At 52.1% G+C, this 24,607-nt stretch overlaps 1 protein-coding gene across 4 annotated transcripts in view; it reads right to left on the bottom strand.

Moving 5' to 3' along the window:
* Positions 1 to 24,607, bottom strand: part of PALD1 (phosphatase domain containing paladin 1) — an 87,881-nt gene that overhangs the window by 31,665 nt on the left and 31,609 nt on the right. For all 4 annotated transcript variants that reach the window (XM_059397648.1, XM_059397650.1, XM_059397647.1 and 1 more), the window contains exon 2: positions 1,542 to 1,755. In XM_059397648.1, the coding sequence (XP_059253631.1) occupies positions 1,542 to 1,726 (185 nt within the window). In that variant the 5' untranslated portion in view covers positions 1,727 to 1,755. The remainder of the gene's footprint in view (positions 1 to 1,541; positions 1,756 to 24,607) is intronic.

Genomic DNA, 24,607 nt, shown 5'->3' with positions numbered 1-24,607 from the left:
TTATATCAAGAACTGGACAGTAAAAATTTACTGACAGTAAAAATTTACTGTCCAGTTCTTGATATAAAAGGTTTGCTGACTCCTGATCTAATATGTTTTAGATCAGGTGTGAAAACTGGATTTAAATACATAGTTTTTAACTTCTATGTGTGTGCCAGACTTCTATGTGTGGCCATAGTTTCTGTTGCAACTACAACTCTGCTATTCCAGTGTTAAGCGTCCACAGACAGTATGTAAATGAATAGGAGTGGCGGCGTTCCAATAAAACTTTATTTACAAAAACAGACGCTAGGTGGTATTTGGCCCACAGGATACAGTTCGCCAAGCCCTGTGATGGATGATTTTTAAGGTCCGTTCCCACTAAACCCGCTACAATCCCAAGGGTGCTGGGCTCATGCTGGATCCAGGAGGCACACACAGTCCCACTCCGGCAGGCCCAAGACTGTTCTGAACCACACCACTTCATTAAGTATTTTGCTCGTCATCCCCATGTGATCGGATAAGAAAAACAAGACCCAGAGAGGGAAAAGGATTTTCTCGAGGTCACAGAGCAAGGCCCAGGACATGTGTCTCCAACACAGCCCTCAAGGGCCAAACCTCCATGTGTCATCTCTGGCAGAGAGACTACGTATCAAGTCTCTTGTCTGTAACGTCTCTTCTCTTCCCCTTATGGCAAGCACAGTAGTGGATTGGGATCCTAATTTTCCTGTCAGGCCCCAAAGCCAGCAGGCCAATTTACTATTCCCACCCCTTAGGTCTCCTTACACATAAAGTCCCACCTGCTAGGTCTCTGCCAAACTTCTATGTGTGGAACACAGTTCGTTCTTAGCTCACTATGTCCTATATCTTGCGTGCTGGAGGGGCCCAGAGGCAGATTCAACTTCCCAATTCACCAGGAGACAGAGCCCATGCCTCTCTTGTTCTCCTGGCCTCTGGCTCCCAGCACCCACTCCTTCACTGACACCACAGGGCAGACAGGGTCGCAGAGCCCCCTTCTGGATCCTGTTCCTCTGGACGCACGTGGTGTATCCACGTGTCTCAAAATATGGTACCAGAACCCCCTCTCGGCCTCCTCCAGGAAAACCCCTCCAGGACCTAATTAAGAGAAGTGACCAAGAGCTGCCAGCTTTTTGAGCCCACAGCTCTTTCACAACCTGGTATTAACCCCAGTTTCGAACCATAATTACTAGGTGTGAAAAATAAAAATCTTTAAATTTTATTCATCTCCGTCTGTAAGCTCCCTTTGAAAATATTCGGCCAAAAATGATTTTCAAAAAGGTGTCCCCCAACCAGCCACTCCTCCTTCTCCATGCTTCCTGGCCCTGTGCCATGAGCTAAGAGACCCACAACAGAGACCCATTCAGCCACTTGATTGCTGTGTTACTCCAGGCAAACTGCTTAACCTCTCTGGGCCTCAGTATCTTCATCTGTGAAAGTGATTTGTAGACTAAGTGCTCTATGCCACCACTCCTCTGGGCAGCTGCCCCCACCATGTCTTCTAGGGATACAGTCACACAAACCCCCATCCCGCCACCACTCACGTGATCACGACGGGGGCCACTTTGTTGGGGATGATGGACTTGGCCTTACTGTTGTGCACGCCCGTGGTCTGGAAGGAGTGGACACTGAGCGAGTGCTGACTGTCCATTGTGCCGCTGCCCTGGAGACCCTCAAAGGGGGCGCCCGCCGAAACCGTCTGCTGGGCTGTGCTGGCCGTGGTGCCCATAGTCCGCTGGCAGCCTCAGGAGCCCAGACCTGCAGGATGAGAAGGCATGTGGCGGCAGAAGCGGTGAGAAAATTCACGGCAGGCCAGGACCTAGCCCACCTCTACCCCCACTGCTCAGATGCGAAGTCTGAGGCCCAGAAAGAGCCAGCTCAGCCTGTAGCTGGAAACAGAAGATAGGTGTGCTGTCTCCCACCTGTTCACTGAGTGCCTACTGTGTACCTGTCCCTTGACTACTGGTCTGGGAGGGTAATGGACATAAAGGGACAGAAAGACACAGCCCCTGACCCCTTACGGTTATACTCCTCTGGCGAAAAGATGAGTGTCAGGAAGGGGTTAATTAACCCTCCACACCAGGTCAGCAGGACCTAGGGCTCTAAGTGACTGGGTCAGGCCCCATGGAGGCCAGGCTCCCAGAGTGGAGAGAAGTGGGAAGACCTGGGGCAGGTGCAGAGGGAAGTCAGGCTTGGCTCTGAAGAATGCGGATGGGTAGGGGGTGCTCAGTCCATTAAGAGTCCACCTCGGTTTCGGCTCAGGTCATGATCTCAGGGTCATGAGCTCGAATCCAGCGTCAGGCTCTGTGCTCAACAGGGAGTCTGCTTGAGAGTCTCTCTCCTCTCCCTCTGCCTCTGCCCCTGCTCATGCTCTCGCTCGCTCGCTCGTGTACACTCTCTAAAATAAATAAATCTTTAAAAAAGAGGGGGAGAAAACGTGGATGCAAATAGGATGCAGGAGGACAGTTTAGTCATGAATATCACAAGATGAGGCTGGGGACACCCAAGGGTTCAGTGAAAGTGCCAGGCCCCTGAACTTGACGCCATCATCAGTATCACCATCACAGCCAAAGCTTCCGCCCTGCACGTGCAGGAGGCAGGCTGGCCCTGCTGGATGCAGTGAATCCCTGGGGGAGGGGGATTCTCTCCCAGAGAAATACTTAAGGATGTCCGCAAAAACCAGGCTTCCGGGTTGTGTTGCTCCTGGAAGTGTCACTTACAATGGCCAAGCCCCGGGAACCCCCCTCCAGTCAACAACAGCAGCTCTGCTGAATAAAGTAGGGGCATCTCGAAGGTGAAAGGTTCAACAGCCATTGAAAATATCACACTGATGGACTGGAAAGGCATTGAGGACGCAGGGACAGAAGGAACGGGTTGTAAGGCGAGGATAGGCTGCTATTCCGTTTCACTTCATGAAAATGTATCGGTGGAAAACCCTGGCAGATACATGTCAAGATGCTCATGTAAGTTATCACCAAGTGGGATGACAGTTCATTTGTATCATCTCCTTTTGCTTTTTCTCCTCTGAACACTAGGTAATAAAGTTAAAGCATACTGAGAACAAATCAGAGAACGTCTGGGGAAACGGCCAGAGATAGGGGAGGAGCTGCTGGAGGGCACAGAGAGCGTTCCCTAGACGCCAGACTCCCTCACCCAGAGTCAGCCCCTCAGCCCGAGGTGAGCTGCTCCACACGATGCAATCTGCTGGAGCCAGCCATGCTTCCCTCTACCCTGGCCTCTGGAAACCAGCAGCAGCACCTCGGGGAAGTGGGTGACGGAGGCAGAGGCTCAGCGGGTCAGTGGGAAGGCGGAGCGTCCCCAGGCCCTGAACACTCAGACTCCCCCTTCCCAGAACCGTCTAGACAGTGACTAGACTCATCCACCCCTCCTCAAACTTTCCCAGACCACCACCTGTCCTGTCCCTCTCCAGTCTGGAGAGGGCTCCCTCTCTCCCTCTGGCCCTGCCTTGTCATCCTTGAAAACTCCCAGCAGCCACGCAACATGGCTGTTAACATGCACACCTTGTGTTTGTAAGAGCCCCACCACACCCCGTCCAATTTCCCCCTCCCCCTTTCTCGCTCTCTCTCTCTCTCTCTGTCTCTGCCAAAGGCGGACAGAATGAGCCTCTCTGTTCCTAAACGGAAGCACAGGCTGCTCAGAGAGCAAGAGGGGCTCCGCAGTGGGTCCCAGTCCGCTGAAAGGAGAGCCAGAAAGTTCTTTCCACCTCACTTGCTTTGGCAACGCCGCTCACCGAAATTCTCCAGACCTTCTCAGCAGCCTGGGCCGAGAAGGCATGGCTGGGAAGAGTTTCCCCCAGGAACAGGAGCATGGGTAGCTGTCGCAGACAAGGGCATGAGGGACAGGACATGGGAAGGGCCTACAGGAGGCAGTAGGTGCCCACAGCTGCCCGCTCTGGGTTGAGCTGTGGCTGACACCCCCAGAGCTCCAGCTCCAGCCACCCCCCCACTCTCTCATGGGCTCTACAGGCGACAACAGGCCCCAGCTGGAGCCCCATCAGGGCCACTGGGAGACAATATCCATGTGCACAGCTGTAGGCTCCAGGGCTGGGGGATGGACAATATCCTTTGAAAGTTGACTGGCTTCCAAACGGTCCAGAGGAGGGTGAAGCCCCGGATCTCCAGGCCTCCCACTCTGTAAAACTCCTCCTGAAACCTCTCTCCACCCTGCCTGGAGTGAGCCTCACTGGCCCAGGGGCCTCCTCCTGCTGGTCCTAGGCTGCAGGACCCCAAGCAACTTCCCCACGTCCCCAGCCCTAAAACGACAGCAGGGATGGCATGGTCCAAAAGCCTTTTCCAGATCCAAACGGATTTAGCTCCTACGACTGGTGGCCCTAGTGGTCACGCCACGACTGCCCACTACCAGGGAAGGTGGTCAGCAAGGTAGGGGGTGTGTTAGCGAGGTCCCTAGTGCTCAAACTTCTGCCTGGGGGGAGAATGGAGGGCAGGACAGGGTGTGGGCGGACTGAAAGACCCGCTCCATGGACCCTGGATGGTTTATAAACAATTATGCTAGTCTGGAACTTCATCCGATCACGAGTGAAGGCTGCTGTCCCCACTGTGTGACAGAGCCTGGGACATGGTTGCCATGAAACTCACGGGCAGTTTATACCCCACCGCGCCGTGCAGGTGTCTGGAAACTCGGCTGGAGATCATCCCTCCTTTAAAGCCACAGGGACCCGGGGCCCCGCCCACAGGCGCTGAAGTGCCTTGACTCGCCAACTCTGGGCAAATGTGTGCCTGGTAGTCTTAAGCCCCCAGGTTCTCACAAGGGACCTTACGAGCAGGTGAATCCTGAGGACCCCAGAATGAAACCTATCCTCACTGTGCCCGGCAAGCCCAAAAGATGCTGCCGTGCCATCTGCAAACAGGTTCTCAAGGCCTGAGACCGAAAGGACAATCACACTGACGTGGGTGTCTGCCGTGCAGACATGTGCCCATCAAAGGCACACTCTAGCTTCATGTCCCCACCTGAGCTGAGCGACAACAGCCTGGTCACAAAATAAAAGTTAACCTTCGTTTACTTCATCGGTGATCTTGTTCACAAAATAATAACTGATGGCATGTATTACTACATCACCAACTTGTTTTCTAGTGTTTCCATAGCTGACTACAACTTACTTCCTCTGTAAGCCCGTACAGTCTGTGCACTTGAAAACATTCTGGGAAGGGGGTTCATGTGTTTCTGCCAGCTTGCTAGAGGGGCTCTTGGCCAGAAAGCAAGAAAGAAAGAAAGAAAGAAAGAAAGAAAGAAAGAAAGCCCTAATTTGAGGGAGGAATATTCTCTGCCAGAGGCGCCTGGGTGGCTCAGTGGGTTAAGCGTCTGCCTTTGGCTCAGGTCATGGTCTCAGGGTCCTGGGTCCCGCGTCGGGCTCCCTGCTCGGTGGCGAGCCTGCTTCTCCCTCTCCCTCTGCCCCTCCTCCTGCTCATGCTCTCTCTCTCTCTCTCTCGCTCTCAAATAAATAAAATAAATCTTTTTCTTTAAAGGTTTTTTATTTATTTATTTGACAGAGAGAGAGATCACAAGTAGGCAGAGAGGCAGGTGGGGTGGGGGGCAGGCTCCCTGCTGAGCAGAGAGCCCAATGCGGGGCTCGATCCCAGGACCCTGAGATCATGACCTGAGCCGAAGGCAGACACAACCCACTGAGCCACCCAGGCCCCCCAAATAAAATAAATCTTTAAAAAAAAAGAAAAAAAAGGATATTCTCCATCAAACATAAGGCCCCTTTCACCTTCTCCTTTGCATCTGCTTGTTAACACTTCAAAGCACCGACAGAGTAGGTGGCATCCAACAAGCCCAAAGATCCTAGCCTTACTGTGTCCATTTTCGGAGGAGGATGGCGGACAGCAGCAGCTGTCAGCCACTCCTCCCAGTTTGCCTTCCTGCCTCCTCACAGCTGACCCTGAGAGCCGGAGCATGCCCCACACCCTCCCTTCCTCCCTCTTGGACCCCTACCCATCCACTCCATTCTCTGCCAGAGCACCCCAGACACAGCCTCCCAGAGAGGGAGAGAGATGCCCAATTCCCCATGGCGGGATCAAGGACTCCCAGCCCCTTTTCACCCACAGAAGCCCTCAGCGACTAAGAAGCCACAGAATCATCTGGACCACAGCTCTCACGGTGTCTGAGGAATTCCCCCATGAGGACATGCATCCGCCTGCCTCCACACGCAGTCATTCCGGAGAGAAAAGAAACCGCCCTCTGGAACCCGGGGCAGAGAGGTGACCTTGTTTTCCCAGGAACAGCTCAGCATTAGGAGCTGGAACATGAGCTCCAGCTCATCAACTGACTGCCTGATGTTACAGTACAAATGTCCAGGCTGCAGAGTGATGAGCTTCTCGTCAATGGCAGCATTCAAGCCGAGGAAGTGCTGAAGCAAGGAGGCCAGGCAAGAGGTTCAATGGCAGACTTTTCAAGCCTCGGCCCAAAACAGCAACATGAGTTTAAGTCTGTTTCTTTTCATTTGGTTCTCCGTAGAACTGAATCGTCCCCACTCTGGTCTCTGTTTCCCCATCTGTAACCCAAAGCTCGCAAGTCCTCACCTTCTTTGTCCCTGTCCCGATGCAGCAGCCATGACCTCCAGGTTTGGCAAACCTTGCAGGCTTTTCCAAAGCAGAGTTTGGCTCTCAGGACTGAAGTGGAAAGCTGCACGTCAGCTACTGACCCCAGCCTGTTCCTTTGTCCTCCCTCCCTGCCTACTAGGATGGACCCAGACCCTCTTACAAAATCCCTAGTCCCACCTCAAGGAAAGACGTGACTCCCAGAACCACACAACCAGCTGTCACCAAAGGCTCCCAAAAGCAGCTTCAGAGCAGGCTACGCCCCTGGAGGTCAGCTAGTCCAACCCTCTCTCTCCACAGATGAGGAAACAGAGACCCAGTGAGGGAACTCGGGGTGCTCCAAGTCACAAGGACAGAACTGAGAGCCAGAGCTCCTGCCTCCCATGCCCAGGCTCCCTGGCCGAGCCATGGCTCCCTCCAGCCTGAGCAAAGGGGAAGACTGTGTCAGGAGCACAGGGAGATGGTGTTGAGCAGATAATGCATGAGTGTGTAATTAGCCAAATCAGGGTGTGTGGTCACCATGCGTTTGGGGGGCAGGGGGAGTCTACAGTCCCCTTCCCCTCCCAGGGGCCCCAACCTCATGCACTTCTCTCCCCACCACCCCTTCCCTTACCCCCTCCTGGCCACTGCTGGATCTGAACCTCCCTCATGGGGCCAGGGGCCTCACACAGACAAGGCCTATGAAAGGAACGGTTGGGAGGAATTGGTGGGCTCAGCGGTCCGCTGGCTCCCATCCCAAGCCAGTGACAGGGCAGAGCGGGTATAACACACAGATCTAACTTCCACTTCCGTTCGATGTGGCAGCTCTCTTAGGGAGATTCCCATCTGCTCCTGGCCATCACCATGAACCCAGACAGCCCTGCTCTGCATGACCTTGGGCAAGTCCTCTGCCCACTCTGGGATTCTCCCCACAGAAGAACAGGTTTGCCCCCTCCTGTTCCCCCCACCTCTGCCACCACCCGGTCCAGATCACCAGCTCCTGTCCTCCGTTCCTGTCCCCCCACAATCCATCCTCCGTGCAGCAGCCAGAGGATCCTGTAAAACCCTGAATCAGGTCACACAGGGACATCCAGCCCCGTCCCCTGCTGAGGAGGCCCCGCCCCTCTGACCTCACTCACCGCTTGTCCTGGCCACTGGCCCCTCCTTCTTCCAGCACCCCCAGCCCACTCCTCCTCATGAGGGCTGCACCCTAGCACCCTCTGCCTGGAACATTCTTCAGCTTGTTCACATGGCCACCCGTTCCTGTGCTCGTGGCTCAAATGTCCCTCCTCAGGGAGGCCTCTCTGAGCCTCTGGGGACGCTATCTGCCCACAGCACCCCACACCAGTCTCTGTCCATCCACAAGCCCTTTTATTTCCCAGTTGCCTCACTGATAGGGTTATGGGAACCCCTCAGCCTCCTCCAGTCCCTCTCCAAGCCGGGACAGTGCCTGACTGGTCCACATCGCTGCCCCAGCACCAGGACAGCGCCTAGCAGATGCTCAGGAAATATTTATGAGATGAGCATTTGACCAGCCTCAGGCACCTGAAGCTTCTAGGCTTCGCAGGAGCGGGCAGATGGCACCAAGGAGCAGGTCTCAGTCCTTCTCAAGAGTGTGAGGAAGAAGCAGCTCCCACACCATCCTGCTCTTACCTGGACTGCCCTCCTCCTCCCACCCTCCCCCAGTCCACCCACCCCTTGAGGTTAAAGCCCAGTGCCTCCAGGAAGCCCTCCCTGATGACACACCCACCACCCACCCCTCCCCCCACCTCTCAACACCCGCAGCCCATTGTGATCATTGCAAGATGGAACACTCCATTCCCTTCCACAGCATGCTCTTCCTGGCAGGGGCCATCCTGCGTCCTTCCTGGCTCCGTCCGCTGCCTGACTCAGGGGAGGGGCTGCACACATAATGACGGAACAAATCGGCTCCATCTCGTTATCTCCCCACCCTGCCTGGCTCGTGCTGATGGGAACAAGGGCCGCACCCCACAACAAGGAGGCACAAAAGATACTAAGGATGTTTACTTACTCGTGAGTGGGGGCACCAAGTGACCTTATCTACTTTCCTTTGGCTTATTCATCCTTTCTCAGTTTCCGAGGACCAACAGGATTACTTTGGGAACGTGGAATTAAAGTATAGTTATTTATAATGGTTTCAGAGTGGGACAAAGGTCACGGCTCCTCACGTGGGTGCCCCTGCACCCCCCCACACTGTGCTCCCCCAGCTCTGTGTCTTTGTCCCCCCACCACCTCCAGGGGCCGCTGCCCCTTGCCATCCACGTTCCCATAATAATCACGGCACTCATACAGCCTGGTGGGATTTTTCATATCTTTGTGAGTTTTTTAGCTTTGCGAATGTCAACCACCTCAAAACCAGGTGATACAGAGACTTTGTGACTCCCCCACTTTACAGAAGAGGCCGCAGGGAAGCAGGCCAACAACAGGAATTTCCCCAGGCTCCGCAGCTCAGGGGAGACGGAGTCACGTGGCTTCGGCTTTGTAGCACATGGCCTCACGTCTCTGAGTGTCACCCAGACCTAACCCTCCACCTCCTCCAGCCCTCAGCCTCCTCCATTTGAAAACCAGCAGATCAGCATATAAAGCAAAGCTACCAGGGGTCTGGGATGGCAGGAGACCTCCCTCATCTGCTACACTGTATGTTTCTGAAATGTTTCCACTTTTTTCTGAACTGGAAAAAAAAAAAAAAAAAAAGATCTACAAGTTAAAACCAGAGTTGGAAGAATGTTTGGAAACATTCCCCAGTATGCAGCCGGTGGAGAGCCATCCACCAGGATGGGCCTGGAGTTTTGGGCTAGCCTTCGAGGGTCCCAGGTCCAGCAGGGAGGAGTCACAAGACATCCTTGTCACCCCCTGAGATGACAGTATGGGGTGGCCTTGGAGCCAGGAGTGGGCAGACTGGGCAGAGTGACTGGGTAGCTGAGGAGCTGTGGCCAGTGGGAGACCCGCAAGTGACAGCAGGTCCCTCTGCCGAGGGAGCGCCCAAGCTGGGAAACACTGCAGGGGGGAGGGCTAGCCTCCCTCCTGGCTCCCCTAACAGCCGGCGGACGGACGGAGAAAGGTCTCCCGTCAGCTCTGCGGAATCTGGGACCCTTGGGAAGGAAAAGGGTCCTTTCTGGCACCCCTAGCCTCCTGCCTCTTAGCCTGGGGAGCCCTCCCACCTCTGTACCTCCCCTGTAGGTCAGCTCCGCCTGACATAAAGCTCTGTCTCTACAGGAACCTGGATTAGAGAAGGAGGAAAGATTATAAGGAACATTCTGCGGACAAATGAGAAATTTTGAATATGGATGGCGTGTTGGAACAAATAAGTTAATTCCTTGGGTGTGATGATATTGTGGATATTGTGCTCCTGGGAGACCCAGGCTGAAGGGTCCAGAGATGACGCACCTTGATGTCTGTCACTTTTAGGTGGTTGAGAGACAGAGAACACAAGCAAACAGAGCAAACTTCAGCCACCGGCGAGGACAGACACTAACTCACTAACAGTACTCTCCTCCCTTTTGTAGGCTTAAAAGTTTTCCAAAACAAAACTGGGGATGAAAACATTTTTTAAATGAAATTTTTAAAAAGTCAAGCTGTCTCACAAGAAGTGAGTCTTCCATACATTCCCCCTAAGTCCTCCCCCTTGAAGACTCAGGAAGCATCTGGTCTAGAGGGTAGAGGTTGTCATCCGCAGGCAGAAAGCTGTCCTGTGTGCCACTGGCTTGATCCCTGCGGGTTTGCGATTTTCCACTCTAATTAGCTGCCAGTACTTGGAAATCAAGGGGTTTTGAACAGAAGTGTAGATCTCTGGTTTCTCTTGAGGTGAGGTGCAGGTACAGGGTCCTGGAGCCCTCCCTGACCTCCCAGCCTGCTCCCTGGAGCAGCACTGTATTGGTGGCACCCGATCTACCTCTGTCACAGCTCCTGCAGCCCCTCCATGAGTCCCCAAGTCTGTGAGTCCCCTGGCCTCCTGGCTACCATCCAGTGAGGGAGCTTGTCCTCTCCCTCGGGCCCCAGCAGCCCAGACACGGGCCACACTTCCCGGGCAGACTCTGACCCCCTCAGGAGAGGCTGGCCCACATCCTTTGTTCTGACCGTTGCCACTGGGCTGCCTCTGACCCCCAGAGAGCTTCTCTGCTCCCTCTTGCTGGCCCTGGGGCAGGAATGTCCCAAGACTGACCTCCCTGGGGGGAATGTCCCTAGGGGAGACTCCACAGCCCCAGAAATCCTGATCCCACTTCTCAGCCTGGGGGGCATCCTCAGGTTTGACCAAAATGCCCACAATGCTTCCACCCATTAAACAAGCCAGACGATGAGCAGGAGACCACTCCCCATATGCCCTGCAGGTACCCATGACCAGTCCCAACTAATGGAACACGAGGGGTCGTGTCATGTGGCAAGTTCCAGAATCTTCCCTAGGGCCCCTTTTCCTCTCTTCCTCCATCCTGCTGTCTGGAACACAGATGCGATGCTTGACATTTCCCAGCCATCTTGAACCACAAGCACGTGAAGCCACACCCTCGGAATGGGAGTGGTCAAGTTTCCCAAGGAATCCATGGCCTGGAACCGCCACCCCAGGCGTGGGCTGCAAAGCTCTGGGTTTGGACAGGACATAGAAATAAACTTCCATCTTGTGTAAACCACTGTTATTTGGCTTGTCCTGTTACTCGCAGCCAAACCTAATCCTGACTAATGCGCTCCAGTATTTTTAGGTTTGACCCTCAGTGACCACACGCCACATGCAACAAGACAGAACGTACTTCTTTCCCCTCTCACAGGAGAATGTCAAGTTTCCTGGCTTGTAACAGTCAGGTAGAGCAACACCAAGATCCTGTGAACCCAGCCAGTGCTGGGGCATGGGGGTTCACAGGATACAGAAGACATTGTCTCTGGCCACCAGGGCCCATAGGGTCGCTGAGGAGACACACACAAAAGACCATCAGAGCACCAACGACTGCCAGATGGTGTGGGGCAGCAGCTCTCCCCAAGTCAGCCACAGAGACCTGGAAAGTTCCAAGCAGCTAAATATTTGTTCCATGTTATAGATAGAGGCTTGGCCACCATTACTCTGAAAAGGCAGAGAGAGGCTACAGGTGTCTCTCCATCTGCAGTTTCTCTGTGGCCCTCCTGGACTGTTCTGGAAAACAGGAAGGTATTATCTGGATGAGAGGGCCCCTGCCTCTTGGATTTTTCAGAAAGGAGTGAGAGGAGGGGGATGTCATACTCCCTATATGGGGGGACCCAGTAGGCTCTGGGAGGGCAGTCATCCTGCTCCTGGAAGAGACTGAGGCACTGTCTGTGTCCAGGTTCCATGCACCAGGGACTGGGGGAAAGGAGAGGCAAAACCCCAGTGGGGAAGACCTGGAGAGAACAGGGTTAAGGAGGACATGCTCACCGGCTGAGCTCCAAGCAGCTGGCCATCTGGGTATCTCCAGGTCAGTAGAAATCTAGTTTCCTGAGACCCCACCCAGGTCTCTGGGCCTGCTGATACTTGCCTGGCCACTTCCAGGGACTGGGCCCCAAGGGGCCAGTGATACCTCAGGATGGACCCCCACTTCTGACCTCCAGTAACATCTTGGGGGCCTGAGGTCTGCTTTTAGGGAACTGTGAAAATCCATGACCCAATTCTGGGGTCTGTCCCCATCCTTCTACTTCTGTCCCCATCCTTCTACTTCTGTGGCTTTCAGTCTAGACTCTCTTGCCCAGCATTCAAGACCCCTCCCTTCCTACCCTCAGTACCCCCTATTACCCTCCACATCCCCAACCTTCCTGGCAAACCCCGATCTCTATGGTATAGAGCAGCAAAAGCCCCAGGAGACGTTCCTCTCCAGCCCGGACTTTCCAAGAGGTCTCCAGTTAAGCACAGCCCTCTCTGGGCCACATTTCATTGCTATCTGCAAAGTGAGGGGGCTGGGTGGGATGGAAGGCTTTCCAGCTTTTAGCAGCTGAGACCTTTCAGTCCTTGATGAAAGTCCAGTGTGCAACACAGCTCACTGTGCAATACACCCGCTAAGCTAGCGGCCAGCTCAGGAAGGGCGATGCAGAACCTCCTGTCCCCAGCCCCACCACACAGCTTCTCTAGGGAGGAAGAGCTCCAGACCTATGGGCCAGAGATGCTCCAAGCCCCCTCCCGCTTAGGCCTCTCAGGACACATCCAGCCCTTCCCTGCCCCCACGCGTCTGTCCTCAGACATCTGCACCCACATCCCCTCATGCCTTCCACCAATGCCTGATGGCAATGCCCCCTCTTCCTTCCAGAGTGCAGCCTGGGTCCCATGTGACCCAGGCTGAGCTCCCTGCCCTGGTGTCTAGTAAACACATGCCCCATCTCCCTGCTCTGGATCCAGTGCTCCTCCAGGGCCCCTACAAAGCTGAACCCACCACAGCTGTTGGTTCCAAAGATCATTTTCCTAAATAAATTTCACATTCACAACCTCATTTCCACTTCAGAACAATCCTCTGAGAAAGGCAGAAGTGCCAGCCACTGTGCCATTCGGCAGATGGGAATACTGAGGCCTCAGATTCACTACACAACAGAACAACAGAACCAGGCCTCTGGTTCCACAGCTGGGGCTCTTTTCACTGCCTCATCCTCCCACCCTCTCCCATTTCTCCTGATGCCACCCTCACTTTCCCAGGAGACCATGGGAAACTTAAACCAGAGACCCCTTGGAAGGCAGGGAACAAGCTGGACCCAGAGAAGAGGACCCCTTCCAGGGCCACGGCCTGTCATGTGCACCCCAGGCAGCCAGATGCCTGGGGTGGGTAACAATGGAGCTAAAAATAGGGCAGGAGGCTGAGTGGCCAGCTGCCGGAAACATCTGCCTGGGCGGCAGAACAAACATGACGGAAGTCACCATGCTGCAGGGTCCCCTAGCGTGGGGCTGGGGACAGCTGGGGGCGGGGGAGGGGAGGGCAAAACCCTCAGGTCTGCACTGAGGGCAGGGGCCTCGTCGCTCCTAACACACACACACAAACACACACAGTGCAAATCCACCTTGTACACCAAAATGGATCTCAGAGTCAGAGTCAGACGCACCTTCAAGTCCCCTGTCTGTTCCTCTCATTTTATAGAAGTGGACACTGAGGTCCAGAGTAGGCCAGACAACCGGCCACAGTCACAGAGACAATGGACAGCAGGGTGAGGCCCCGGGGGGTCTCTGACCCCCTCGCCTGCCCACCTGCCTCCCCAGGCACGTCCATCCAGGGCTGGGAAAGACCTTGACCAGGAGGAGCTCTCCTGCCCCACAGTAGGAAGCATGCCAAGCGGAGGAGACCTATCAGCCTACAAGACTTCAGTTCAGACTTGAGGAGGAACTACACAGCAATCCACAACTTCCACCAGCCAGACCCAGCCTCCCCTTCCAGCCTCGTGCTCCCAGCTCCCAGCCTTGTTCTCCAAACTTTAGCCAAAGTGAAATTCTTACAGTCCCTGGCACAGACATCTCAACGGGGCTTTGCAAATAATTAACAATATCAAAACTAATAAGAAAAGTCGAGGTGCATCTTATTGGAGTGGGGGTGGGGCCGGGGTGTTCTAGAATCTATGTAAGGTAGAAACTATGCCCTTGGAAATTCGTACTATAACCCATGGCGAGGCCAGCTCTCCAAGACGTCAATGCCGGCCGCTTATCCTCCGAGCGATGGCACACACACCAGCGGGCTGGGCTGAGAGGCAAACGAGGTTGAAAGCTACGCACCGGCCTCATGCTCATTCACGCCGTAGCTTCCTGTCCCACCTGCTCCCCCTGCCTAGCTGACCCCCAGCCCCTGATCCAGGGAGCCTCCTTCATGTCCCCCAAGCCATGTCCCACACGGCCGTGGCCTCCAGGAGCCCACCAGGCCGGGGACGAGGCTGGCCTTCGACAGTACCCCAGTGCCTGGCACAAAGTAGCCCCTGAAATGAACAAAACTGGACAGATTTCTAAAGAACAACAAAGAACGATCAGCTCCATAGGAAGCATGTTGTGAGCACAAATGAGACAGCACAGGTGGGTTTTAGTCCAGGGCCCAGCAAACAGCAGGCGCTCAGTAAATGCATGCCTGTTTGAACCAGCATAAGAAAATGGAGCCTGGGGAAGGACGAGGACTCCTGCGTTCCATATGGCAGAGAAGGTTAATGAGGAAGGGACATGAAGGCCAGAGGCTGTGGAGGCCCCTTCAGGCCAGGAAGGGGGGAGGGTGACTCTGAGAGCCCGTCTGAGAAACAGACGGCTGCAGGAGAACTGCCCGGCTGAGCCCCCTGGGTCTCTCTTGTTGACTCACACTCTCCTTGCCTCCCAGAGGAACAAGAAGAAAGGGGCACCTAAGCATCCCCTGGACTCCTCACCCACTCCCAAGGACTGAACACATCAGCAGCTTCAGCAGGATGTGAAATCACAAGTGATGAACTACCCAGTGGCTTACATCCCCACCCCCACCCCAAGGTGCGCTCTGCAGATTGTTAGCGGGCGGGGGGTGGGGGGTAGGATAACTGTGGCAGCGGACAAGATGGCCCGAAGCCCTAGAGAAGCCCAGGCCCTGCGCGGAGGCCATTCCCTTCTACCTTACCCACAGTTCCCACCGCATGCTCTGGAGAGCCCAAGTCCTCAGTGCCTTCCCGGTGCCCGCAAGGTCAAGACTAGTCTCAGGACAGTACTAAGTAGCATCGCCTTCTCACCATGAGCGAGGACACTGATAGTGCAGAAGCCACAGGTGAGACTCAGCAGGAGAGATAGTGCTGGCCCCCAACCAGGCCACCCGTCACTCACAGTGACAAAATATGCCCGTGTCACCTAAGAAGGTCATTGATGAGGGAGGGGCACCTGGCTGGCTCAATGAATGAATGGAGCATGCAACTCTTGATCTTGGAGTTACGGCTTCGAGCCCCATGCTGGGTGTAGAGATTACTTAAAAATAAAATATTTTTTTTAAAAAGTCTTTAATGAAACAGTAAAACTAATTTCACTGAAGCCCAGGGCTTAAGTACATATACAAGTGTTTACTATTCTGTGTGATGACAGAGCGTGTACCTGGGCTGCTGGGGGGACACGACAGGTGTCTGAGGGAGAGGCACCTGTGAGGCTATCCAAGTGGTCAGCCTAACCAGCCTCTGCATTCACAGAAAGAACGGCCAACAGACAAACGCTGGCTACTCACAACTGGGTATCTAGCAAAGATCGTCTCAAAACGGAGCAAAGTGAGCCTGCCCTTTCAAGGATCATTGTTGCCAAGGATCAAGTTGGAGCTTTAAGGGAAACAAACGAATTTTGGAAAACTTGCATCAGCCATCATGAGTCTGACAGCATCCCAAAACACAAAGACTTCGCAATGCTACAGGTGGTGATACTAACATAAGTAATTTGTGGACGTCGCTGAAATGAAATGTATCCACATTCAGAAGATCTGTGTAACTCCGTGAGCCAGTATTTTCCCAATGATCAATATGTGATGTGACACAACCATACCTGTGTCAAAAATCCATTCATAAGACAATCCAATGCATCTTAGCATAATGAAATATGAAAAATTCATTAACAGGGTTGCAGATTCTACATTTCAAATGACCTTTAAGAAGCTATCACATGTTGAATTCTAATGGGGTCTCAGAAGAAAATATCCAGAGGCTAATAAAATATCTTTCCCTTTTCCAATCACTTATCTGTGTGAGGCTGGATTTTCTTCATACATTTCAATCAAAACAACATATCACAAGAGCTGAATACAGGAGCAGATATGAGAATCCATGTGTTACTAAACCAGACAAGAAAGTGATCTGCAGAGGGGGTCTGGCTGGTTCAGTCAGTAGAGCATGTGACCCTTGATCTCAGGGCCATGAGTTTGAGCCCCACATTGAGTGTACAGAGTACTTAAAAAAATTTTTTTAGGAGGGTGTGTGCTATGATGAGTGCTGTGAAATGTGTAAACCTGGTGATTCACAGACTTGTTCCCTGGGGATAAAAATACATTATATGTTTATTTTTTTAATTAATTAATTTAAAAAATTTTTTTAATCTTTAAAGTGATTTACAAACTGCAATACAATGTCACTCTTCACGTTGTATTTTGTTTTGGAAAACACAGTTCAGATTTCAGGGAAAAGAAAAAACACCTTATCTATGTTAACATATAATGGGTTTGTTATTATTTTTTTAAATAAACTTATACATGTATGTTTTTAAATATATTCAGTTTTAATTTCTCATATAGTAAATATCAATTTATGTATATAATCCACATAAACAGAAGTTCTTTGGAGTCTTTAATTTTTAAGAGTGTAAAAGAAGGAGGTCCGAAGCTAAAAAGTTTGCAAATAGCTGTGATTTAACACCCACATACCCTTGGTTAACATGTACTAGCGTCTGTCCCACCTTACAGGTACAGATCGTGAGGCACAGAGAGTCTGGATAACCGCCCAAGAGCACACAGGTGGCAGAGCGCTTCCAAGGGCATATCATCGTCCTCTAACATCATGCTCTTGAAGGGAGTGCCAAAGGATGAACAATGACATACTAGAAAGGACACCACATTAGTGACAGAAGAGAATTCGGGACAGAAAAGAACTTTCTATACAAAATGCTAGGAAGACATACAGTTCAACATCAGTAGATCAGACTACATTTAAAAAAAATGGTCAGCTTTACAGCTAAAAGGCAAATGGTAAACCAGATAAAGATATTTTTGATATTTTTGTTATTATTAATCATATTCAATACAGCTCTTCTCAAGCAGAAAAACAAGTATACCTTGAGAGTATAACAGACCCAAAAAAACCCCCAAAAAACCCAACCAAGAAATATAAATGGACAATAAATGTGAGAAAAAGACACTCAACCTAACTTGTATTTTAAAAACTGGAAAACGGGGTACCTGGGTGGCTCAGTCATTCGGTGTCTGCCTTTGGCTCATGTCATGATCCCAGGACCCTGGGATCAAGCCCTGCATCGGGCTCTCTGCTCTCCCACACCCCCTGCTTGTGTTTCCTCTCTCGCTGTGTCTCCCTCTGTCCAATGAATTTTTTTTTAATCTAAAAAAAATAAAATTAAAACTGGAAAGTATGAAATGCCCCACCTTGCCTCTCTCATACAGATACAAGGGCATGAAAACACCCAGCATCCATGTGGGTGCCAGGGACAGGCTCCCCCCAAAACACCTGGCAGGATGCACCTTGCACAACTCCCTAGAGGCCAATCTAGCAATAATTCTTAAATACCTTAACAACATGCAACCCTTTGATCCCGCAGTTTTCCTATCAGTTGATTCAAAGGAAATCATCAGAGATATGGCCGCAAAAATGTTCGACATAGTTTAGCTTAGTTTAGCCAAAGCCTGAAAACATCTTTCACATCAAACGTGGTCAAAGTCCGCTGTGTGGCGGACGTCATTGTGCGGTCATTAAAATGGTCAGAGTGTCAGACGACTGTCACTTAACAGAACATGGAGGAAAAGAAGCCAACAGAAACACAGTCTGTCTGATTCCGTTCCTCTAAAACTCAAACACAGGCCAAACTAATGCCTGGTGGTGGAAGTCCGACAAAACGTCCCATTTGGAGCAGGAAGGAGGGGACATCGACAAGTGCAGGGATCTGGGGTGCTAGAACGGCCTGGGGGAGGCCGTGAAGGCTGTGCTAATCTTGTATAATCAATCATCGGGGTGTATACCTGTGATGTGCCTGCTTTTCTGCCCCCCCCCACCCCGTGAAACTCCAACTTAAAAGTTTCAAAAGCAAGAAGTAACAGTTTATTGACTCACATAGGAAAATATCTATTGTGTGTTTAGTTACCAAAAAAAGACACAGTATATATACACGTGGGCCCACACATACATACACATAGAAAAAGCTTCTGGAAGGATAAATCTCAAAACATGCATGGTGAAGTGTGGTTATCACTGGAAAGTGGGGTCACAGATGGCTCTTCTAATCTTCCTGCGTATCTTTGTGTTCTCTGATGTTTCTTTTTTGTTAAGATTTATTTATTTGAGAGAGAGAGAGAGCACATGCACACCCTGATGGGGAGGGACAGAGAGAGAGAGAGAGAGTCAAGCAGACTCCCTATTGGGCAGGGAGCCCAACACAGGGCCCGATCCCAAGACCCTGAGATCATGACTTGAGCAGAGACCAAGAGTCGGACGCTTAACCCAATGCCCCACCCCAGAGCACCTCTCTTGACATTTCTGTGATGAACAAAAACTATTGATAGAAAACAGAGGGTAAAATCACAGAACTACACAGTATGGCCGCTCCCAGCAACAACCCTGGTTCTTTAACCACCTTATGGCCCAAAGAGCACCTGACCCCACAGGAAAAGCTCGGAAGACAGGGTGTTCCTGAGTTGCCAGTGATGGAAAGCTAAACACCTTCCTGTGGAAATCATTAGGATCTCAGAATCAGCAAGACTTGGGTAGACCCCAGCCCTGCCCCCCACAACCAGAGGCCTGGGTTAGCTCCTGGGCTTCAGTTTCCCTGTGGCAGAGAAAGGGTTAAATGAGGTCATGGATGCCCTGGTCTGACCCAGTCAGTGCCCAGGGCATAGGAAATATACAGGCTCCCCCAGGTTCCACAGAGGAAGAAATGGGGGCCCAGGAGGCCGAGTGACAGCCCTGGGGACACACACAGAGCCCTTCTGGCCATCCATGCTCCCAGCGTGCAGCGCAGGCTGGACACTGGACTTGACCTCAGGTAGCCTCCCTTGGAACCCACACCCATCATCCCCATGAAACCTCCACGTGGAAGGCCAAGGCAGGAAAGGTGGGTGGCTGATCCAGACAGGAAGTGACCTCACCGGATGAAGGACAGGCCAACATTCCACAGGGAGCCCCACCTGCTGGGGACCTTCAGGGTCATGGGAGCCAGGAGTGGGTGGGCACACGGAGGCCAAAGGAGGAAACAGGATTTATTGCAGAAGGCCAGGCACATGGCAGACCCCCCAGCAAGGAAGTGACTTCATTTCACACTCTGTCGCCCTTGCTTCCGTCCCTAGCATGGCTGGGAGTTAACCCTGAGAGGGCCATTCTCCCCTGGGCTCTAGCCAACTCCACAAGAGCCAGGGCAAGAGAATCAGGCTTTCTCCTCTCCCCACTCCTATTATCCCCAATCCACAGATAAACTGAGGCTCAGAGGGCTGACCACAAGACAAGGACTCCAGGACCTTTTCCTCTACACTGAGCTGCACAAATGGTAATTCAGGGTCAGGAACTCAGGGAAGGCTTCCTGGAAGAGGAAACCACTGAACTGGGCCTTAAAAGAGGAGGAATATTTGACAGACAAGAAAGGCATCCCGCATGAAGGATACAGCATGGAGAAAGAAATGTGTGGCACTGTACAGTGGCTTCGAGAAGTAGTAAGGTACTTGTGAGGCCAGAATACAGGACAGGGTGGGGTTAGGCTGAACCCCAAATGCCTCGGGAACTGTGCCAAAGAGTCAGGATGTTGCTTTGTGGGGTGACTATTGCATAGACTGCAGCAATAGCAGAGCTGTATGATGATGCCCTGTGTTAAACAAAGAGGGCTGCATGGAAGAGGCCACACATGGAGGGACCACTTCATCAAAGACTATTACTCAGGTGCCCAAAGCTCAGGAGACCTCACCCCCACCACCACCACCGCCACCCAGCATCTCCAACTGCTCTGGGTTTCTCTGTAACAGAGAAGGAAAGAAATCCGTAGTACCAGGAGTGCCAAGGGACACATTGGACGCCCAGGCTGATCCCAGCCCATCAGGCAAAACTAAACTTGAAACCCTAAAACCTAAAACATGCCTGCTGTGACTCTCCAGGCCTCTGGGCAGCTTCTGGCCAGGGAAGAGATCCACCACCTCAAACCTCGGGTGACCAAGGGAAGGGCAGGGAGAAAACACCAGGGCACAGCAGGGGAAGAAAAATATTTTGAAGTTTCTCCCTCTTCCTGTTTATCTATCCTCTTGATCCAGAAGCTCCTGGTAGCTGTTTGTCCAGGGAAAGTTCTGCCAAGAGTGACATCCTGCCGTTCAGCCACCCTGGACCCAGCGGCCTCTGCCAGCCATGGGCCGGGGGCACTGAGGACCCCATCCCTGAAGATCACTGCTGAGCCCAGGGAGACTGCTTCATAGAGGGGCTTTCAACAGAAGCTGGGACACAGGAACGGGGACCCAGCCAGGGGGAAGGGACCGCCTGCCACGTCTCCTCCGCACCAGCCGGCACCGATCAGCTCCACACTCAGCAAGGGAGAGGTGACAGACAAGGTTTCAAGGAAAAATTCTGAGCCTGGCCTGGACACTGCAAATGGGGGTGGGACTGAGGAGCACGGACTGTGCAGCACGGACTGGCGGCCCATCCTGGCAGACCGAAGACTTGCTGTGTGACCTTGGCCTAGTCACTGGACTTCTCTGAGCTGAATCCCTTTATCTGTAAAATGAAAATAATATTGGAACCTACTTCATAAGGATGTGGTGAGGACTACATGAGACAACACGGGGAAAGGACTGTTCTCCTAGTAAATGTGAATAAACATTCTCTATTCCCACTCCCACCATCAAGTTAATACCCTCACTCAATCCTGAAGATCCGAGGTATTTTGAAAATCTCAGGGGCACCTGGGTGGCTCAGTACATTAACTGTCTGCCTTCAGCTCAGGTCATGATCCCAAGGTTCTGGGATCGAGTCCCACATCAGGCTCCCTGCTCAGCAGGGAGTCTGCTTCTCCCTCTCTCTCTCTGCCCCTCCCTGCAGCTCATGATCTCTCTCACTCAAATAAATTACTTTTTAACAAATAAAATAAAATAAATTAAAAATAAAATAAGCTCAAAAGAACAATTACAACTTCAAAAAAGGAACGAAATTCTGACACAAGCTACAACATAGATGAATCTTAAAGGTATTAGGCTAAATGTTTAAATGAGCCAGACACGAAAGGATAAACACTGTATGATTCCACTTACATGAAGGACCTAGAGTAGTCAAAGTCACAGAGACAGGAAGGACAAAGATGGCTGCCAGGGGCCAGGAGAGGGAGGGTGATGTGGGGTTAGTGTCAATGGGTATAATCTTCGGTTTCAGAAGAGGAGAAAGTTCTGGACATGTTGGCAATGGTAACACAACAGTGTGAATGTACGTCACGCTAGTGACCTGTACAACTAAAAATGGTTAAACAGGTACATTTTATGGTATGTATAATCTATCTCAATTTTTTTTTTAAAAGGTTCATTCAAAAAAAAAGTGGTTTGGGATGCCCATATTAATTTTTGTCCCTGCCTTTGTATAGTTCCGGGCCAAAAGGCAGGATGGACATGGAAATTGCTAAAGGCATGGCCTCCCCCGTCGGAGACCTGGGTGGTGGGTGCCAAGGAAAGAGGCAGACACATTGCTGCCTGGGCCCAGCCGGGCTGGGAGGAGGCAGCCCCAGAGCCAGTGTTGGGAGTAGGGGCGCACCAACTCAGAACAAGCCACTCTGCCAGGCTCCTTCCAGCACAACAAGGGGTCTGAGCCAGGCAGCCCCACCCTCCTGCACCCACCGGGAGCACAGCGAGTGTGAGAGGCACAGGACACTCACACCTCGTGCCCATGCATGCACGCACACATACACACACTCCCAGGCTAAAGGCCCCAGGGCGGCCTTCACACGCTAGTCCTAGCCTCTGCCTGGCCTGCCCAGGCCCCAACAGCCAATAACTAACAACGGCTCCCCCTCAGTCCCAACACCTACCGCCAAGGAAGGCAAACTGCGGCCTGCCTGCCATGCCCAGGGCCAAGGACGGAGAAGGAGGTATGCAAGCAAGAACCACTCAGTGGCACTGCCCAGTGTAAGGAGACCTCCTGATGCCCCCTGACCTCTGCCTGACCACCCTACCCACAGGGCTAGGGTGAGAAGCAGACCACACTGTGGGAGGGGGAGGGAGGTAGGAAGTGGGGGAGAGGGCCAGAGGTGGGCTGGATTGGCTGAGCTCCCCCATGAGTCACTGTGTGACCTTGGGCAAGTCATTTTCCCTTCTGGGTCTTCTGAAGACTCCTTAGCTTCTTTCTTGGTAAAATGAGCTTTCTATCCCACCACCCGGCGGGTGGGCATCCTACAGTAATAAGTGCGCGTGTCCACCAAAAGACAAGCAGGAGTGTTCAGCAGCTTTTCTCACCATCACCAAAAGCTGGAAACAAGCCCCAAGTCCATCCATAGGGAGAAACCGACGCCTGGTGGCACACTGCTATAATGGAATACTACAGAGCAATGAAAAGGAAGAGCCCACTGAGGCCTGTGGCCTCACAGATGAACCAAACCATTGATGCTGAAAGAAGCCAGAAGGATCCAGAGAAAAACAGCTCCTATGCTATAATTCCATTCATACCGAATTTACAAAAAGTTCAAGAGCAGGGACTAACCCCTGGGGAAGGCACTCCAAAGCATGGGTGCCTGAAAGCAGGGGCCAGGTAACGGCCCGGAAGAGGCCCCAGGGAACCTTCCAGGGCCCTCAAAATGTTCTCTGTGTGGTCTGGGTGAGACGCGTGCAGCAATCCCTCAGACTGTCCCCTGCTTTACTGTCTGTAAATGAGACCTCAGTTCACAGAATAAAAGACAAAGAGCCAAGAGCTCCTGCTCTGTCTTCGGCTGAGGACTGCTGTGAGGCTCTGCTGGGAGTCTGCAGTGGAAAGGGCTGGGTGTGGTGAGAACGTAGGCTGCGAGCCAGAAGGACCAGGGTTCAAATCCTGATGCTCCCTCTGACTGGGTCCATTTTTTTCCCTTTGTTGATTTCTTGTCGTTGTTGGCCAGATTTTTTTATTACATAAGTATTTGTACCTACAGTCCACATTAGATGAAGGTATATAAAGAAAAGATTTATGTCCTTCCCACCATACTCGGAGCCCACCTCTTAGAAACTTCCCTCTTGAGGCGCCTGGGTGGCTCAGTCGTTAAGCGTCTGCCTTCAGCTCGGGTCATGATCCCTGGATCCTGGGACCAAGCCCTGCATCGGGCTCCCTGCTCAGCAGGGAGTCTGCTTCTCACTCTCCCACTACCCCTGCTTGTGTTCCCTCTCTCTCTCTGCATCTCTCACTGTCAAGTAAATAAAATCTTTAAAAAAAAAAAAAAAAAGAAAGAAAGAAAGAAAAATTCCTTCTCTAGCAAGAGTTTTTTCCCCTCAACTAGATAACACAAACACCCCTCCTGTTCAGACACAGACACCCCCCACCCCGTCTGTTTACTGATGGCAGGCCATTTCATTGAGGTACTACTCATCCAACTAACAGCTATTAAGGACTGACCATGTCAACCAGAGGGGAACAGTCTTGCCCCTCCATGGAACAGACATTCCAACAAGAGAGAGAAAAGAGAGTAAGAGAGAGAGAGAGACAGAGGGACAAGGGAGTCAACAAAGAAATATAATAATGACACATTATACACATTGGAATGTGGGCTCCAAGGGACTGAGAAGCTCAGAGAGAAAATGAGGGAGGTAGGGAAAGGACCATGGTCAAAGAAGGTCTATGCCGGTATCTGAAGACAGAAGGTTTCAGCCATGTGAGAAAGCATGCAGGCAGAGGGAATGGCACGTGCAAATGCCCTGGGGTTGGAAGAACACAGAACTGAAAGGAGACGGTGTGGTCTCCAGCATCCTGCCACAACATCCCTGTGCACACAGCCTTCCATCCTGATATTTTCCATCTTCAGAGCGGGCTACCAAAACTCACACTGCTGAGATACAAAGGCATGTGCATTTAAAACTATGGTAGGTTCTGCCATCTTACTTTGCAAAAGGCAGTAGCATTTTGCCCAGCAACCAGCATTGCTTAAGAGGGCCAGTTTCCTCGCATCTTCACTGGCTCAAGAAATTACTGATCTTTGTCCTCTCTGCCCCATATGGAATCTCTCCACTTCCTTGTCTGTAGAGCAGGGTCAATGACAGTTCCTCCCCTCAAGATGCTGTGAGATTTAACTGAGAAATAAATTCATCCAATCTGCTACCCCACCCAGCACCTTATACAGAGTGGGCACTCCCCATCCCATTAGAGTGTCTTGTCATTCTTCCCGTCTCTCCCTCCTGTTTTATTTCTTCAACAGAGTGGGCACTCAACAAACGGGGAGAGCCTGTTACCATCATCTCTGTACA

The sequence above is a fragment of the Mustela nigripes genome, chromosome 4 (assembly GCF_022355385.1).
Source record: "Mustela nigripes isolate SB6536 chromosome 4, MUSNIG.SB6536, whole genome shotgun sequence".
Classification (NCBI taxonomy): Eukaryota; Metazoa; Chordata; class Mammalia; order Carnivora; family Mustelidae; genus Mustela; species Mustela nigripes.
Note: the sequence above shows the minus strand (reverse complement) of the source record. Positions and strands in the feature narration are given on the sequence as shown.